At 41.2% G+C, this 19,836-nt stretch overlaps 1 protein-coding gene across 1 annotated transcript in view; it reads right to left on the reverse strand.

The window, feature by feature from the left end:
• Positions 1-19,619, reverse strand: part of LOC116962649 (pinopsin-like) — an 87,933-nt gene extending 68,314 nt beyond the window's left edge. Inside the window, exon 1 of the mRNA XM_032997117.2 lies at positions 18,863-19,619. Coding sequence (XP_032853008.1) covers positions 18,863-19,280 — 418 coding nt within the window. The 5' untranslated portion in view covers positions 19,281-19,619. The remainder of the gene's footprint in view (positions 1-18,862) is intronic.
• Positions 19,620-19,836: the final 217 nt, after the last annotated feature.

The following is a 19,836-nucleotide window of genomic DNA, read 5'->3' on the forward strand; positions in this document are numbered from 1 at the left end:
TTGTTCTTACTCCTTTATCAGATCAATAGCTGAATCCTGCAAAGATACCACTACCATTTGCTCAATTATAGCAGATATGCAGCCCTAATTTGTTGGACTGAAGTAACATCATTTCACAACAAAGGCAAAACCAGGTTTTGCATCAGTATTTAGTTTGACACTAGGTGGAAGTAAAAAAGGGGGATCAGGTGCATTAGAGTTAGCGATTGAGCTTCCAGTGAAAAACTGATGATTGTCTTGCCCTTTACGTGCCTTTCAATAGCATCCAGTATGATTTTCTTCATAATTTTTCCAGGTACAGAGGTTAGACTAACAGGCCCGTAGTTTCCTCAGTCTTGCCTCATGCCTTTCTTGTAATCTGGTTTGGATAAAGTACAATAAAGTTTCTCACTTTTCATTATGCCTCCTGTTTTTGTATATCAGAGTTTTCTTAATGTCATATGCACTTAACTATCATGGCCTGTTATCTGGTATGCTATTTCACGCACTATCTATTGCAGTCATAAGAACTAGTGAGAATCTCAACTTTAAAACAAAAAGCAGTTAAGTATTTTTTAATTATGGCTGAGGAAAAGACTTGAATGCAATCTCCATAGTCTTAATAACTAGAAAACAAATTTAAAAAAATAATGTAAGTTATAAAAAGAAGAAAACAATTATAATTTTAAAGCTAATCACAATGCTTTATGCCAACATTTCATTCTTATTTCACAGTAACATTTATGACTGAGTAGACTGAGGATATTAATTTCAAATGAGTAATGTTTTCTAAAATTGCAACAGAATTAAGTTCAGCACTTGCACATCTAAATAGAATCTGCCTCCAACAAATATCCGGGGCCTCAAGCTGGTACCCAGCCAAATAACTCCACAGGAGTCAATCACAGTGAGAAATGTAATTTGTTCCCCCAACATTTCATGCATATACAGGAACAAAGCTGAGGTTCTCACTTAACAGTACTGAAAGATGACATAAAATTCCACTGCAGATTGCATTACAGGAACAAATAATTATTCAAAAATTAACCATGGAAATAAGTGACTTTGAGACAAGCTGGGTCTGAGGCATGAGCCTCACAGCAGTTAGTTGCAGTGAGTGCAAGAAATTCAATTTCAAGTCATAAACCAGGATGGGCATCCATTTATAGGACCACATTTTGCAACATTATCTATTATTACTTTTATTTAAAGATCTGTGCATTTATTCCTGGCAGCAGAGCACAGAGTATGGCTCTAAGCGAAGGACACAGCACATTACTGTTTTGTTCCTGCAAGTCTCAACTAAGAGTGCTACATTTTCGTATTAGTTTTTGCTGGTTTACACTGCTCACTGATGTAGTAATTGGAAACGGGATGCAGATTGCTGATGGTCTGTAGGTTATGAAAAACTGAGAATCCCAGAGATTCAGCCTACACTGGGTAAATGTTTTGACTACTAACTTACGTATATTTTCCCTCTTAAAGCTCCTGAAGGTCATTATCCTACATCATGATTAGAGTCATGGAGCATCATGGTTGCATGATGTAATGCATATCCTACACTGTATTCTGGTTATCAAGGACCGGGGGCAATGAAAAGAAGACCTTGAGCTTGGAGGAATGCAATAGCACCTTCTTCAAGAAGACAGGAACAGATTAAAACTAAATGCAAACTGTCACAGAAGTCCAAGATGACTTTATCGCACCCAACCTCCATGCAGGTTGATTTTACCCACCTGCAGTCGTTGCCTCACCGCTTTCATCCCCTCACACTCTCACAACCACGAGTACAACGGTCTGTGTTCAAGAGGGCCGCCGGGATGTCTTGTGCAACAGGGAGAACAAGGCGCTCCCTGCTATCAGTTCGTCAAACCTCTTGCTTATGGGTACCTCCCTGGCAACAAATTGGGTTTTGGATAGAGCTTTCATACACCTTAGGAGTCCGCTGGTGTTACCAAGTGGTCTATTGCTTACTATTCCTGCCCACGTGAACCCTGGTATGCCTCGGACAAGGCTGCTGCTCCCTGTTTGCGTTTCCTTGTTTGGACGGCACGCCTGCCCGGAGCACACTCGCCGGCCTTGGGAACGTTCTCTTTCATGGTGAGCTACCAGGGGAAGAAATGGCAGGTGTGACGTGCTGTACGCACGACGCCACGCTCCTCTCGGTGGGGTGCAGGACCCTCCGCCGATGAGTTGCGGTGCTCTGCTCATATCAGCACACAGGCTTGCCCAAGCTCGGTTTTACTGCTGGGAGCGGCATTCTTCATTACCTGCACTGGCTGTTCTCACTCTTCTTCTGTGGTTGCTTCCAAGTGTTTGCACCCTTCTCCCCTCACACATCGGCCGTGCTAAGGTCAGTAACTCCACGGCAAGGCCCCACACCTCCTGCCACCCCTGCGGCCCGTGGCCAGGCCAAACCCAGCTGCACGGCTGGTGCGGGGCAGGGAGCCAGAGTCTGCCCGGCCGTGGGGCTGCTGCGGCCCCAACGCACGACGGAGCCAGCCGAGCACCCCCGGGCGTGCATCAGACCGTGTGCCAGCCACATACAAAATGCAGAGGGGAAAAATCAAGGAGGTAGGAAGTGCTCGGGTTCCCACGTGCCACCTACAAACCCCGTGCTAACCCCAGAGGGGTTAACCAACAGCGACTCTGGCCAGCGCCACTTAAATGTGTTGCTGAAGGAAAAGAGTGATGTTTCATACATTTACAAGACTCCGTACACACATGTGTGTGCACGTAATACCTAGTTCTATGAGGCAGCTTTAACATGATATCCTGGTAAGGACATCATGCACCTGGAAGCGGGAGAGGAGCGTGAGCTATCAGCCAGTGGGCTGGGACACACCAAAAGTTATCCCTTGCGCCTCTCCGTTCGAGCCCAGGCTACCGGGCAGTGGTGAACACTGAACTTGGAGAGACAGCAAGCAAGAAAGAGCACTGTGCTTTAAGGACATTTGCAGGGATGGAAGAAGCATCCTCTGGTCTCCACTTAGAAACGCTGCGTCGGTAAATACCTAACATGAGCAGCAGGCAGGTTTCTCAGAAATGTTGTGTCCTAACCCAGCTACATTGCCTCCCCCTTGGTCCCTCAAGTTTCAGCTGCTAAATCTGCTGCTCCATTAACTGGAGAATATGCTAAAATGCTCTGTGAGATGGAGATTAGATGTAAAAGGAAGAAAAGGGGTTTGTGACCAAATACACCCCAGGTTGTGAATATTAGAGAATCCTGTGCTGAGGGATTCTTCTGCTGTTTCTTCTGGCTGACATCTTTAATTGTGCTTGCCCAAGGGCTTAGAGGTGAACACAGAACAACAGCAGTAAGAAACTGCCCTCTTCAAATGAAGGCTCTTACCACCTCAATTTTAAGGTTTCAAGTTTAATTCCAAGTTGTGTTTACTGAATGGAATTACATAAATACGTTATTGAGTTATATAAAACTAGTTTGATCAGTGACTCAGTCCCATTTTCAAGGGAAGTAACTTTCCTGAATTTACATGAGAGGATTTCTACTATTTCTTTACAGAAATAAAACACTCCACACATGGAAAAGAAACATAAACAATTTAAGCAACTTAAAAGACATGACCTTTTCAACATATTTGCACTTCTGTATCTCCTTAGAAGCCTTTCTGAAAACATATCCTAGTATCATCCCCCAGGGACTGTGCATCTGTAGGTCTAGTATTCACCAGAGAGGTTGGGAAGCAGCAAGAGGGATAAAAGCAACAAGCTCTCGTTCTAATGGTAGCTTATAATCTTCAGGCAAAATTCTGCCAGCTCTGGGCCAAAGCACCTTACCTAACACCTGCCACAGCATCGGAGACTTTATGAGAGTGCACATGGAGCAATCTGTTCTATCATTAGCTTTGTTTCCATCTTTTCTATACTCGTTAATACTAATAAGCAAAACTACTGGGCTCTACTTCCCTCAATGTCAAAGCATTTCATCCCCAAAAATACAGTAGTTTCCACCACAGCAGTTGCTGCAATCAGAGACTTCCTTGCAGGTGGGGAGGTAAGAATATTATAATGCTAAAAGCAGAAACTTTCAAAAGCTGACTCACTGGGCAGAAAGGAGGGAGCATTTCTATGATTTGTTGATCCGATCACTGACCTTCTCACAGCATATGCACTTTTGCAAAAAATCAGAAACTACTGAGGCACAGAATCACAGGGGAAGAAAGAAAAAAACTTGTCAATTGTTAAAAAAAAACCCACAACGTATTCCATTTTGCATGCTAGCTCTGAGTCTTATAACACACACTTCATTCCTACGGTCAAAATAGGGGAAAAAACCTATCTCATATACAGCCTCTAGTGGGGTTCTGCAGGTTCTATCTCCTCTTCTTCTGTGATACCAGAATTGCCACAAGTGGCAGTGAGAAGATTCATCAGCCTGCAAAATCTCGTATAGGCAGCCCAGAATAAAACAAACTCAGCTAAACTAACAGAACACAGTTAAGTTAGTCAACAACTTCCACAGCCACTGGTGCTAGTGGGAAAGTAGCGTCAGAGAGAAAAAAGTGAAATATTATGAATATGGAATTTCACAAAATAATTTTTATCGATGTGGTTTTTTTGCTTGTTTGGGGTTATTTTTTCCATTTTTTGAGATGAGAAGAGCAAATGAATATTCAGAAGGTATGAAAACAAGTCTGGAGAGTGCAGAAATGCATGGCTGCTGTTCCTTCCTTGCTAGCCCTCAGAATATTAACCGCTTTTTTCCTCTTCCCTCTCAAACAAAAAAAGATATGTATTTTAACGGCCAAAATTCAGCTGCCAAGAGATTTTGGTGGAAGACCCCAAACACTTCCAGAGTTAAAACGAAAGCCCGCTGAACCCAGAAGACTTTCCAGAGTTAAGACAAATAGACTGAAAAATGAGCACTGGCCTTGGTGGACAACCAACCAGTACTAGCCCAACTTGCTCGAACTTCACAGCTCAATATGTACACTTCAGCGAATAAACAAGTCACAATAAATCATTTTATGACACATCAAAATCACAATGTGAATGTAACAACTCCTGGTAAGTTCAGTGCTAATATAAATGATACGAACTGCACAGGAGTGCATGGATGCCTCAATAACTGACAGAATCAGTTTCCAGAACACTACTGACTGTATTTGGATATGCCTATGAAATATTTATATAACAAACAGAATGAACAGTCAAAGTAGTCAAATATTCTTGCATTTGGTAACTCTTATTCTAGTTGAGTAAGAGTCCCATGTGTTGAATAACACTCCCATGTGTTAGTGATCAGATCGCCATTTCCTTTTGATTTTTAAGGTATTAAAATCACTTGCACTGATCTGAATTTGAGAAAATATTTCCTACAATCATTGTTACACACTGGCAGTTACAATCAGTTTTTAAATGCTGGCAGTCTATGCTTTCAAAATACATGCTACTCCAAATATCAACCACTCACTTTGAATAGAAATAAATACACCAAATGCTATTTATTAAATGCCTGTAATTATTTGCTTCCTTTTGCTTAGATAACTTGTAGTGTGAATGCATTAGAGCAGGCAATCATTCCTTTCCCTAAAGAATTCTCTGCCTGCTTAACTCTAATGGGAGTCACAGTTTAACTCTGCACTTGAAAGAAATCACTGTTGCATCCAAGCCTGATGGGACAAATCTGACAGCAAACATTACCAGTCCTGTTCAGTAAATCTTCCCTGCTCTTTTCTCAACAGTGATTTCTTGGTTTCCTCTTTTGTACGACACACTCTTCCTTTTGTGGTTGGTGATATCTTCAGTACAGGCAGTATGTACTTCTTTTAATGGTAAAGAATTAACATTTTTTTTCTTTCTTTCCCCCTTTGCTGAGGTTTTAAATGCGTATACTTTTTGCTTTAAGGGTGATCTTAATTCTTAGCTGTATCTTGTGACTTAATGTGCATCACTGACTAGTATTATGCTTTTCTGCTATGTTATTAATATGCCTATCCATCAACCAACGAACAACCAGTGGCATAAATATAGCAAAGAATTCCCATTTGCATCTCAATGATAGCAGCACAGTACATTAAAAAAAAAAAAAAAAAAAAATTCAGCCTCACTTTCCATACGTTAAGCGGGATCCTTTTGCAATCTGGAAAGCAAGCTAGCACTTGCAAATTCAGCCTCCTAAATTGGCTGCCTCCATATCGGTGTATTTACTCAGCTGCCTTAGGGAATCAGAATAAGAAATAATGTCGGCACTAGATGGAGCTCCTATACAGCAACATCTCAGGAGAAATCTTTGGGGCTTGTGTGTGTGTGTGGAAAGCAGGAATGGATGTACAGTGCTGGCATAGCAGGAGGATGCTCTCAGGGCAGTGAAGTTCACTGCAGCATCCCCACATCTGTACCCACGCTGTCCTGCAGGACGCCCATCTCCTGCCAAGACTGCTCCTTTGCTTCCCAGACGGGGGGAGATCTCCAGGACCTTCCCTCACGCTCAGCATCTGCACAGATGTAACATACAGCATGCAGTCTCAGGGTTTTTCTACATATGGGATATAGGACCAAGCTAGGAGGTGAAATTACAGCGTGTTATCATCTGCCAGCCAGGGAGCTGAACTTCACCAGAGCACACCTAGCTAACTTCCCCCCGATGAGCCTCTGCTTTTTTACTGACTGCAACCACTCATTTTTAATAACAAAGGTATATTTCTAGAGATTTTAAAATTATTCTATAACCTGCTTTTTTTTTTCAGCAGTTACCATTCCTAGAGATGGAACATGCTGCAAATATTTACTCTTCTGAGTCAAGTTTCTGTCATAAAGTCTAGTGGTCCAACTGGCTTTTCTAATAACTAGCTATTAATGAGTCAATAACTAGTCATATCTGATAATACAAATGCATTCTCAAAATATGTAGACCAGTTTTTACACTGCTCTTGAGCCAAGAGTTTCTTGTACAGTTTTACAACCCAGCATTCTCACATCCTAAGGAGGTGGGATGAAATATAGGAGAAGGCTGCTCCTCTCTCTATCCATGATGACTTTGCTGGCTAAATGATGTGCAGTGATGAAAAGCAATATGCTGCATTCCTTAATCCCTCAGAAGGACCTCGGAAGAGATCTTTTGCTACATCCATTCAGAAATGGTTTATAACCAATGAAGACAGAAATCCTTTGCAGTACACTTCATCCATCCAGTGAGTCTAATCTGCAACACTGGATAAATCAGTGGAAATTGCACTAGAGAATATAGTAGTGGATGTATAGCGAAGTATGCTACACTGGGACATGGAGGGAAGCCATGCCTTCATAATTCATTAGAAGTCATTGGCAGTGCTCTGCAGACGAGGTGATGATACATTCAATAAAGCCTACTTGGACTTCCAAACAACTTTGACAAGCCCAAAGGTTCTTAAGGATAGTAAGCTGCCTTGCAGTAACAGAATTCTTCACATGGATACATAATTGATTAGAGGCAGGAAATAAAGAACAGGAGAAAATAATTAGTTTTCTCAGTGGAAACTGTGGCCAGCAAAGTCCCTTATGAATCTGTGCTAGGCCCTGGGTTATTCATCACATTAATAAATGATCTGGAAAAGATGGTAAAGAGTGAAGTTTACTGATTACACTACGCCGAATAACTCAAAATCAACAACAGGTGACTGTGAAGTACTGCAGAACAACCGCATGAAAACTAGTCACTGAGCAGATGAAATGAAATATTGATGTAAACTGCCATACGTGGAGAAAAACAGTCCTAGCTTTAAATACACAGTGATTGTTTCTGACTGACTTACTGCTCTGCAAAGAGAGTTATGATAGATAGCTTTATGCAAACCGCTTCCACTAAGCAGCAGTGCTCAGCAGCATTTAGAAAAGCAAACATCAGGGCTTATTAGAAAAGGAAAATAGAGAAGAAAAAATGTAAAAAGATGGATGGAGGAAGATTATTTAGTGTTTTTCATAATACAAGAACTGTGTTTTCAACTGAAATCAGCAGATTGCAGACTCAGAATTAACAAACAGGAGAAGGTACTTTTCTTTGCATAGTATATAGTTAATAAGTAGAATTTCTTAACATATTGAATTGTGTCTATCAAAATTTTGCAATGTTCCCGAAAGCAAGTAGCCTGAGAGATAAATCCTGGAAGACCTATTAGATTCAAAAGTACCACTTCTGGGATGAAGTCCCTACACGACAAACCACAGGCTGCTGGGACTAAATACTGGAAAAATATCATTGGATGGTGAAAGTTATCCTAACTTTAAGCTAAGTGTTCTAGAAGCATAGCTGGGCAACATATTTTTGAATGGCAAATACTTAGTATGTCTATACACAACGCTTCGCAAGGTGCAACTATTATTTAGTTATTGAAATGATAAGAAACAATTACAGCACAGTAAGAGGCCATTACCTGTTTACATCTATTAATATTTCTTTCCCAAAGGTCTGAGTGCCCCCAAATCCAGAAAAGATATTAACATTTGTAAAACTCCTATTCATTCTCATCCTCAAACTCTGTGTTAGACACCTCTTGATGCACTAACCAATAGAGAAAAATCTGTAGGATGGAGCAAACTAGATGGTAGAACATCTACTGCTCTTATCATAAAGAATATTAAGCTATGGCTTTGTCTTGCTTCATAACCTGCTTTCTGCCCATTAGAAAAAGTCTGTTTAAATCCCGACTGGCGTATTTATCTGGCAGCCTTTCATTCTACTCCTCTGATGTAGTCTTTGCCTATCACAAGGATATTAAATAGAAATACAGTTTCAGTTTTAAGAAGTACACACAGTAAAGCAATCCTCTATGTCCTCACGCAGCCATCGCTGGACCTCGGCCCCCTTGCGCTGCCGCACGCGCTTTCTCTGAAAACTGAGCAGACCAAAACCAGAGCAAAATTTGGCAGTGTGGATAAACTGAGGACAACTGCTGGGATCTGTTACGATGACTTGCACCTAGAAGAGCTGCTTGGTGGACCACGGTCAGTGTACAGAACAGCTATATAATACACACCCAGATACCATGTAGATACTCCACCCTTTCATTAACAGGCAGAATTTCTAACTCCTCATCCCTCTGCTAGTGCTTCCTACACTAGAGATGTTTATAATTAACTCCTGCAGAGCTCACAGGGAGGCAGATGGCTTAGCCATGGGGATGGCTCCCAACCATCACACGAGATCCCTGCTCCAGGATACTCTGCCTCGTGCTGCCTGCCGCGCCACGCATTAACGGCTTGCGGATTTCATCAGGGTGATTAAACGTGTCAGCGTAAAGAGGTCCCCCAGTAACTTCATAAACAGCCCGAGCACAGATCAGGAATTACCCACAAACTGCAAACTGGGCAAACAATGATGCTTCAGTGTGCATGTGCACATAAGAATTAAGTCTAACGCAGACCCAACCATATTCAACCATTGTGTGTTCTAAAATTTCCATAAGGACGCGTTAAAGTGGATTATCTATGTTTTTGTAAAATTCATACCATTTCCTAGCTCAAAGCAAATCTTGCCAGCTGTTCGTGTGCTATTTCACAGGTCTGTACTAGACTCAGACACTCAGATGTCAATCAATAAAATGCCACATATGTGAACTAGATAACAGTTTTGAATCTTAGAAATTGTTAGAGTTGTAACCTAGGCAAACTTTTACATTGCTCTTGATTTTTAAAGATGATTAATCTATTCCTTATGAAAGATTTTCACAATCAAGTCTGCTTTTTTCCTACCCTTTTCTTCTAATAGTTATTTGGTCCTGAAATAATTCAGCATAAACCAGTGTCCATCTATTGATTCACCTGAAGCCTGTTCATTTTGATCCTTTCTTCCCATAGTTATCTACTGTTTCTGCTCTGGACTGCAATAGTGAAACCAACAGAAACAATAGAGAAAAATGGGAAAAAAAAAAAAAAAAAAAAAAAAAAAAAAGAAAGAAACAGAACAGAAAATACAGTTGAAAAACTAGAAACATTAGAAAATTAGCACATAGTGAACATCTGCCTCTAATAAAACACTGCAAAACACATGTAAAGTTTTACAGCTTACGCCAGTGAGTCGCTAGGTTTCTGCGTTGTGGCTGCTATACTTTCATAAGGAACACTAGAAGTTTGTATCTGGCCATAGGAAGAGATTGTACTTCCAACACAGTGGAAGCTGTCTGTGAAATGGGTTTAAGAAACCACAAACAGGAGAAGTAATGTAACTTTACAACATTTTGGGAAGACTTGTTGGCTGAAATTTCACAGCACAATCAAGCCCGATGCCAACAGCTGGCATGAAAAACCTTCAGCTGAAGCATGTGATGTTTGGCAGTGTTAGAACACAGAGGTGACCTTGGTTAGAGGCATTACTGTCTGGACCACTGAGAGATGAGTTGAGCAGCCCCAGGGATCCCAAGGCTTCACCCTTTTACGGGGTGATCGCTCGCTCAGCTGCCCCCCTGATCCACACTGGGCTGGCACGAGGAGAGAGAGGAGTAACCAGGTCCCAAACTACTTGGGAGTTAAAGCACAGGGACACTTCACGGAGGAGGAAGGGTGGGAGGTGAGGGGCAGGAAGCAGCTACCTGGAGTGGTGCTCCCCTGCATTCGCTGTCTGCCGATGGCAAATGTTCCTCCTGCCAGTATCAGTTACGGGAAAATTTAACAGCAGCCAGAGGTCATTTTGACCTAGTATTAAAAAAAACACACAGCAAAACCAAAGCCACAAACCTTCCAGTAATAGGAGGCATTTGGATCATTTAAGTAGTGAATCATGTTAGCTGTGAAATCAGCCGAAACAGTAAGTGGTGTGCGAATCAATAGAGCCTGTAGTTTATTAACTTATGAGACATTTACTGAATCTCTGGTTTCAGAAACAGTTTCTCAGCTAGAGTTGATACCTAGAAAAATACAAATGTAAACAGGATAGCTCCAGCTTTTAAATAAACTTATTTTTCCATGTCAGCACACTCTTTTAACAAACTACTGCAAATTATTTTCTCATCTTAATAGACATTTCTAATCAGAATAGTGGCAGACACTAGCAGAAAAACAAACCAAAACTAAACTCCCCAAAAAAACCTGTAGTGATTACTTTAAGTGTGAAGTATTGGTCACGGCTGAGAAAAAAGGGAAAAAACAAAATTGATAGTCATTACCTATGATAGTGTCATTAGTTGGAACTATGCCAGTAGTCCTGTATCCCTTTTATTACTGAAAAGCCTGTAAGTATTCATTTGCTTACTAGACTGGAAGATGTAGCATTCTGCTTAAATGCTTCTTAAAAAGAAATGAACATAGAAAATGAATGTCATAGTTAAGAAAAAGCCACTAGGTATGTAACTTGGATTTAAATAGCCAGAGATAACATCCTCTGTCTGGTACACTGCAGGGACTACAAGGAAAGTTTAAAAGTTCTCCAAAAAACTACTGAATTCTGCTCAGGTGTGTCAGCATGCAGATGATTTTAAGAGTTACTAGAGATTATTAAACACTGCTCTCTAATCTATTTCCTGGGATTTAATATTTCTTATTTAATGGGCTCTAGTTTATTTCATTTTACCCACTGAGGGACCAGAAAGCCAGCTACATTTTAATAACATAATTCTTCACATGTGTGTGGCCTGACTGCTGGCACAGCTTGTTTCTGCTTTTTCCTAAAGTAATAGAAAACTGACAGTAGGCATAGCATTGCCTGGGTTAATGCCATGACCCAGGATTAGGGAAAAGAGCCTGCAGATGCAAATGACTGAACTTTACTCTGACAGAAATGCTCTTCCATCATCTTGAACACAGCTTACAGCCATGACATTTTAGACTCAATTCACCATCAGGGTGACTTTGCAAGAAATCCAGTGTGGTCTTTGCCTTTCAGCTCCCGTTCCAGGTCTCTGTCTGAAGTGATGCTATTTGTGTACTTCCTTGCATAAAGGCCTTAGCATTCTGCAACACGTGGCCGTAACACAGAGTGATGTCCCAGAACCAGAAGTATGAAACTGAACTGCAAGCATGGCTTCTCAGTAAGGAAGCCCCGAACATTGGCAGAAATCTGTAGTCATTTGCACGTGCACAGACACAGACTTTGGGCATGGGCAGAACATTTTTTTACAGAACATAAGTGGGCAATACATGGACAGCTACCTGCGCACAATAAATGCCAAAGAAGTTATCAATTTCCTTACAGGATTCAGCTGTCCTTCCGTCCTTCTTTCCAGGGACACATGCACAAGCTGCTGTCCACCCTTCACTGTTGATATCTCTGCATGTTTTTTTGCGGTTTTGCTTTCGGTCAGGCATTAGGAAAATAGACCATACGCCAAAACACAGCAGAAAACATTACGGATGGCGGTCAAGCGGAAATATGATGACTCAATGTACACACGGCTGCTGGTGCAAGATGAGGGCACTTGGGGATCAGCGACCTGGTCAGAGCACGCTCCAGCTCCTGTCTGAGCCACGTGCTTGAATTTCTGCTGAGCTGAAATCTGGGAGGTGTAAGGAGGAAAGAAGTGTGTGTGGGGGGGTATCTGGTGCACCCCGCAGTCCCACTGCAGTATGGTGTGGAGATGGGGCTCATCTGGGGCTGCTCAGACCAGGGGAGGGAGAAGCAACCATACCTGCTAACACAGACACCAACTGCACACCTCGGGATTCACCTAATACCATTAGCATCAACACCCACGGTCCGCAAAAACTTAAAAACATGGGCAAACTGAACAAGACCTTAGGCAATGCTCTGCCGTAACAAAGGCAAAACCTTCTCTTATCCTAAACGGGTGTTAAAGCACCTACCAGAGCAAAGTCTCCAACTTCAGGAATAATGGTCAAGGCACTATATTTGGTCTTCCATTTGCACCTTCTCTGCGTGGCATGATTCCTTCTTTATCAGGTTTTGCAAATTTTTTTGCCTGAACCAACTCCCAGCTTCAAGCACTTAATTTGAACACCGAAGCGAAATACTTGTGCTCTACAAATTCTCTGTAGGAAGAGCAGACAGCATTTTCCCTACATGATGAATGTGGGATCTCAAGCTCTGAAAGATGACTTGGGCACCTCTTCAAGGAAACACAACAGATGTCTTTCAAATAGTCACTCTTGGACAATTGTTCCAAGTGATTTCAACATTGTACAGTGTTCAATGCCTATAGCAACCAGAAAAAAACTGATAAATAAATGCAACATCCAGGAAGAGGACACTGAAATGGGGAGGGAATTATAAGCAATGGTAAGAAAATGACAGAAAGACAAAAGAAGCAATAAGCACCCTATTTGTGAGGCTCATCTCATGACTCCAGAGAGGTACAGAGCAAATACCTACCCCTGAGATAGGGCTTCTTTTATAGCTGGTGGAGATAAAGTGCTTGTGGGGCACAGCTCATATCACCCCAAAGAGAACATCTCAAATATGTCTATTTGCATGCTGGCAGCACAAATCTGTTTTTCTATTGATTATGAAAGAAGCCTGGAAGATTGGAAAATGTCTAGCTTTAGTCAGATGATTCCTATCTGTCTCCAAGGGGTTCAGCATTTCATTTTCCTATGTAAATATGGCCCTCAGAAGTGTATTTAATAGTATACCACCTACCTCATTGCTTAATTATTTAAATAAAAAGAATAGCAGGCTAACTTCAGTTTCCCTAGAGAGGGGATGCCAAAGAGGATTTCATATTACATATCTCCTGAATAAGGACTTTTGTGTTTCCATTTACTGTACTATCTAATATCTATCAGGTGCTTGAAATTAAGCATAAAAATTCAGGACAAACCATCAGCTGTAATACTGTATTAAAATAAGTAAAGCTCTCTAGGTAATGACAACATTTCTCATTATTTAGATAAAGTAACTGTAAGCACTTTTGACCAAGTCCCATTAGTCAGACCCCTTATTTGTTCCCCCCTCTGTTTGAACCAGCAGAGTATTTCCAATTCTGAACAACAGCCCTGGAAAGCTTGCATGGGTCATGTTGACTGCAGGCGTAACAGCGTCTATGCACTTCAGAGAACATTTTGGAGCCTGATGCAGAACTACATTTTTCCAAACATTACTGAGTAGTTGTGCTTGCTATCAGCCTTGAAACTTTTCCAGCATTAGGATCTAGTGTTAGATTTCCTGAGCCAGAGAAAGAAAGCTTCATCTTTCCCATATCTATTAATCTATTTAATAGTTAATCCCGATATTGCATGGCATAAAGTAGCAATTCCAAAAATGAACTCCAGTAGTCATCGGAGCCTAAATTCTGCCTGTTCTACACGTTTAGGAAGTCCACATCAGTGCAAGTATCTTGGGAAAAAGATTAAATATTTCTGAAGGTTTTCATCTGTCCAGAGATTTGAAATGTTTAATAAGGCACTGGAGAGATTATGTGTGAGAAGGTCAAAGCTGCATGACAAACTTCATCTTAGGATGGCCTATCACTTTGTGTACATATAGTCTCTATGGGAGTGTGTTACTAAATAATGTATTTCTTCTAAATTAAAATCTAATGCTTGATCATTTCATGATATGTTTAACAGTTCTTACTTCAGCTTGCTTGAGAAGTTTACTCAGAGTTCAGCTTGAAAAATGTGTCCTGTCCTTGTGTCCCTTCTCATGTTTGCTTAAACGTATAACCATGAGCCTGTCAAACCATGGCTAAGTGATGGGCAATGGCAGCAAATTTAGCAAATCTATTAATTTCCCCAACTCTGTGACGTGTGCACTTTCCACTGCAGTGACCTCCCTGGCAGAGCTGCAGACATGCACAAGCACCAGGGTAAAATCATATACGCTGGGAACAGCCCATGATGTTCCTCCTCTAGCTCCAGCCTTAATGCTCCCCCAGATCAAGACCCAACAGCTCTGACGCTTCCACAGCAGGTCTTGTGATATTTAATGTTCTCCTTAAAATCCCCATTACACTCTCACTGATCAGCACCTACACTTCCCATTAGCTTCTACAACTTCTGCTTTCTGTGAACGGTTTGAAATCACAAAGCAGATGTGTGGAAAGCAGCAAGGAAATAAATCAAACACCTACACGTCGTCCGTACTTTTTTCCATCGTGCCCATGGTAACCCTCCTGTTGCTGGTTCTTGGGTCATGGTTTTTAAGTGCCTGGGGCAGGCAGTGGATTGCCCAGTAAAGAACGTACAGCTCGATTCCACAGTAAGCGGCATCAATGTGCATTGCACTGTCGATATTGCTGGGAGGAGAATCAGATTTGCCTTCCAGATCAATTCCCAGGGCAACAGTTATGTGATATTAAAAAAGGTAAAGACACTTTAAAGAAAAAAAAAAAAAAAAAGAGTGATCTCTCACCATGCATTTACATTTGAAATAAATCTCATCTTTCCTACTTTCACTGACTCAGGTTTCATCCAGGCCACAAACCTGGGGGATAATACCTTTACTCTCAATTTGGTTTTAAACAGGAAGGAGGCTTTCATAACATCACAAAACAAAGTGGCAGGGATGAAAAATAACCACAAAAATACAGTCCTTCTAAGAAACCTTTTAAGAATCGATTGCATTTAAAAATATTTTAACAGTTTGAAGCTGCCTTAGGTGTGTTTTACACATCATCAGAACTCACCAAGTCATGAAGATTAGTTGTACACTTAAAATTTCTTCATGATTTAGGAAAATACTGCAGTTTTTTTTTTAAAAAAGGTACATATCTTCATTCAGTACAAGGGAGTGCAATTCTGCTGAAGCCAGAGAACTTATTGTAACATCATCTGAAATCCTGGCCCTATACTGGATGTTTTTCCTACTAGGATAGGATCTATCCCATGACAAAAAAAAAAAAAAAAAAAAAAAAAAAAAAAAAAAACAGATAAGAATATTGAAGGGTTTGTTTTTACAAAGGTCGATGTTGAACTTCAGTTCTTCTTAATCACCTTTCCTACCTCTTTCTGGGCCCCAAGCATTAGGACCATTCCTTTTAGCCTTGATGGGCCAAAATCACACATGAGGCACAAAGGAGGGTAAGCTAATATTTAGCAAGTAGAAAATATATATTTTTTTTTCTTAAGAATAGCTAAGGGATTGCAAGAAAGTGTAAATAACACAAAGAAATGTTCTCTTCCCAGCCTATACAGTTTTGCCATTTCCGTGTTTTTACATGCTCCTTTTATACCATAGCCTCATATAGTATTTTGTAGTCTTTGTGGTTTTTTCATTTACGTTTATAAAACTAGTCAGCTTTGCCACTCACAAGGTAGTCACAGTGATCAGGCCAAAGGCTATGATCTCTACTGGCCTATGCAGGGGTCAAAAAACCCTCTTGCTGACAAAAAGCTCCCTTACCCTTAGTAACTACACTGCACCAATTAGTGAGGACTTAAGCTGCCAACTTATGATACGGAGTATACTTGATTTTTCTCCTCTTTAGTTTTCAATCGCTTTCATGTTTTACATAATTTTTCCAAAGTCCACAGAAGACAAAGAAAATAATCCTACAATGTATAAGAAGCTATTTGTTTTTTCTTTTAGCAGTAATACCTGCAAGTCTCAATAAAAAGCTCACAACTCTCTCATGTCACTTTCCAGTAGCCGTAAAAAAAAATTAACCATTCCATTAAACGGATCCCTGTTCTGTCTGTGATGCTTACAGCCCACACTGAATGAAAAAAAAAAAAAAAAGAAAAAATGCATACCTAAGCGTTTTGTTTTCAAGCTGCTGTGAAGACCTGGAAAAGCCATCAACACACTACACACCTACAGTAGCTCTTTTTTTTAGCACACTTTGGAGTATAAAAATTCAAAAAACCTGATGAATAATGGTATTTATTGGCAGACATAATCTGTCCACAGAGACATATAAATGTTAGGCAACCTGTTACTGTTGTTTGCTTTCACTCACATTATTTTCCAGCAAACCTTTTTTAATTATAACTCAGCAAGCAAACTTCTTCAGTATGCCCTTTATATGCACTAGTGAACGAAAAACTATTGTCAGTACTGCAAGACTTTAAGAAAAGAACTGCAAAAGAATTTTTTTAACACTGTCACGAGAAGTTTTCATGTGCACAGTTCAGTAATTACCTGCATTTAGGCTGCCTCAGCCACCCAGGAAACCCTTCTGGCAGCACAACCACCACTGAGAGGAGATGAGGTCACCTTTGGCATTCTGGGTTTTGTGGTTTTGTTTGCTTGCTTGTTCCTTGCTGTTCTTATAAATTTTAAGAATTATACCAGTAACCCTCACATGAACACAGGTATCACAGTAGCACAGAAATCCACGCTCCTGCCATCCATCTGATTTATATGGAAGATCGAACTTAGAAGAATTATTCCATACGGAAGTCACCCCAAGAGAAACTTAGCCATTTGCTGGTTTAATTCCGCAGTTACCGGGGTGGTAACACACACGCATCCTGACAGAAGCTAGCAGGCTTGAAGGGCACCATCAACATACCTTCTTTTTCTAATCCCTTAAACATGTACCTTTTTTTCCCCTCCCTTCAAATGTTATTTTCCCATCCCACCCCTAAATAATAATAAAAAAGAGGCTAAATGAAAGGATGTAGGAAAAACAATCCCAACCTCTTCCTCCCTGGAAAGACTAGCTACTAAAATATTGGAATTCAAAATTTCACAAACGTGGAAATGATATGTGGAAGGAGAAGACATATCCTTCCGCTCTGCACAGACCAAAATAAAAGCACCCTGCCAAAACAAGCCAAGGTAACGGGGTATATTTTTGGACGGCCACAGTCGGTACTTTTACATTCTCCAACGCTGGTAACTCCCGAGAGCTCGCGATGGGCAAGGCAGCAGTTTCCCAGGGGAAGCTGCCAAGCTGAGGTAGCTCTCAGTAGCGGGGCCCACGCTTGAGGATGAGAAAGGGTTTCAGAAACCACGCCACTGGAGACAGAGACAGCTTATAATTCAGGTAGAAAACGTGGGCTCGGATCCACAGCCCAACTCTACACTTCTCCTGTCAAAGCGTCTGCACGAGGCTCCGGGGTGGGAGAAGAGGCAGGTCCTGTCCTGGAGGTACCAACACAAGGACCTACACCAAGAGGGAGCTGAGCCAGGCCCCTCGCTCTGGGCGAGGCAAGGATCGTGTCTAGATGTGCACCTGCGGGCCGGTTTACACTTCAGCAGACCATTTTTGAACGCAGGAATAAATGCAGAAAGGGTCATTGCTTGGTGATGCCATTCTTAAAGCAATGGGCCACCTTGGAGGGGTAAAGGCTGCCCGCCGACTGTGCTTTTTCCTTTGTATTTTTTTAATTAAATATTTAATTAAATAATTTAAACAATTTTCAGTTAAAACACATCTAGCAGCGCTAAAGCTGGTTGCAGGAAAAGTTTTGTCTGGACAGGAGAAGAATGCTGAACGCTTTTTTACCACGGCTTTGATGCACACTTTGACTATTTCCAACAAATCTATTTCTGTGACTTAACTCGCTATTGAATCTGCAAGCACGTAATATTAACATAAGAGTTGTGCTTTGGGGGAGAACTCAAAGAATCTGATAATGAAAACTGTAATTATCTGGGAAATGAGGGAATTCATATTACAGATTGATAAATAGTTACAAATGGTAAATGGAGTACTTTCAGGAGGTTTTGTTTATGTCAGAAGCAGCACTGAGGGGCCTGTAGTTCAGCGTTGGCACAGATCTTCCTGAGAAAGGGGGAAGTATTATATGTGTTCATACACTTAGTCAAACTCTTTCCAGTGACTTGCCTCTTTCTAGATGCTGCTTCTAGTTCTTAAAAACAATTAATTTCAAAAAAAATGGGAAATGTCAGAAATTTATCAGATCTGTGCTATTTGTTCATAATGTCTTTTCCTAAAATTTTTTAAACCATATATCTCGCTTGTGTTTGACCATAACAAGGCAATCAAAGCATCTTTCTGTTTACCACTGAGCAGCAGTGAGCTCACTGATCAAGTTGCTTCACGCACCAATGTTAAAAAGGATAAGAGAATTATCACTGAACTCTTACCAAAGCAGGAATTGACAAAGCCATACCACCTACAACCATGCTCCCCTCCAATCCATTTGCCATGGATGTTAGATGCAAAACTGAGGGTAGTGCCTGAGATGCACACTAACATGTCACTGATGCTGATGTTCAGGAGGAGCATATTGACTGGGTTACGGAGGGTTTTAAACTTGCAGAAGAGGATGAGGACAATCAAGTTATTCAGGAAACCAAAAAACAAGATAAATCCAAGGAAAACAGCCACTACTGTGTGCCCATTTCGCGAGAGTCCAGCCCTTGGCTCAACAGGACCTGTAGGTGCACCAAAGCTCATGTTGTATGTCCCAGTGTGGTTCATTTTGGACTTTGACACGGATCGGTGGGGACAGAGACGCCAGATGCCCTGTGCTGAAGTCCTCCAGCAGTTTCCCAGGAGCATCCCTCCATCCCAGGTCAAATCATATTAGGAGCTGTGCATTCTTCAGCCAGCTGAGATACCTCCTAGATGGTTATGCAGGTGTGAAATACCATATTGCAGCACGGGAATATTTCCCTGCACTGTGCCTTTCCAGTGGCCGTCTCCGCAGCTAGCTCCAGGGCAGGAGAACCAAGCAAACAATCACCTCAACTTCATCTTTGCTTTTTAAACCCAGGATCATGTTAGATGATCTTTTTTGAGGCTCGGAATGAAAGGTATCTTGAAAAGGTGCTTCAGCATGGTCTCTCCCTTCAGAGCAACCCTCCTATCAATGGGCAGCTACCATTGTTTCCCCTGACAACGGGCATCTTTCTGGAAATACAGAAGAGAACAAATGGTAAAAAAAAAACCAACTCTTTCCATACCAAGACCAAAAAGTAGGCACATAATTACAACCAGTTCCTCCCTCCTTGAACTGTAACAAATATTCCTCAGTCATTTCTATTTCCTCTCTGATTTTCAACAGAAAAATCATTTTGTTGACATGTCTTTGGCTGTGTTAAACAGTTTTTCCCTA

Source organism: Tyto alba, unplaced genomic scaffold, assembly GCF_018691265.1.
Source record: "Tyto alba isolate M040663 unplaced genomic scaffold, T.alba_DEE_v4.0 Super-Scaffold_45, whole genome shotgun sequence".
Lineage (NCBI taxonomy): Eukaryota > Metazoa > Chordata > Aves > Strigiformes > Tytonidae > Tyto > Tyto alba.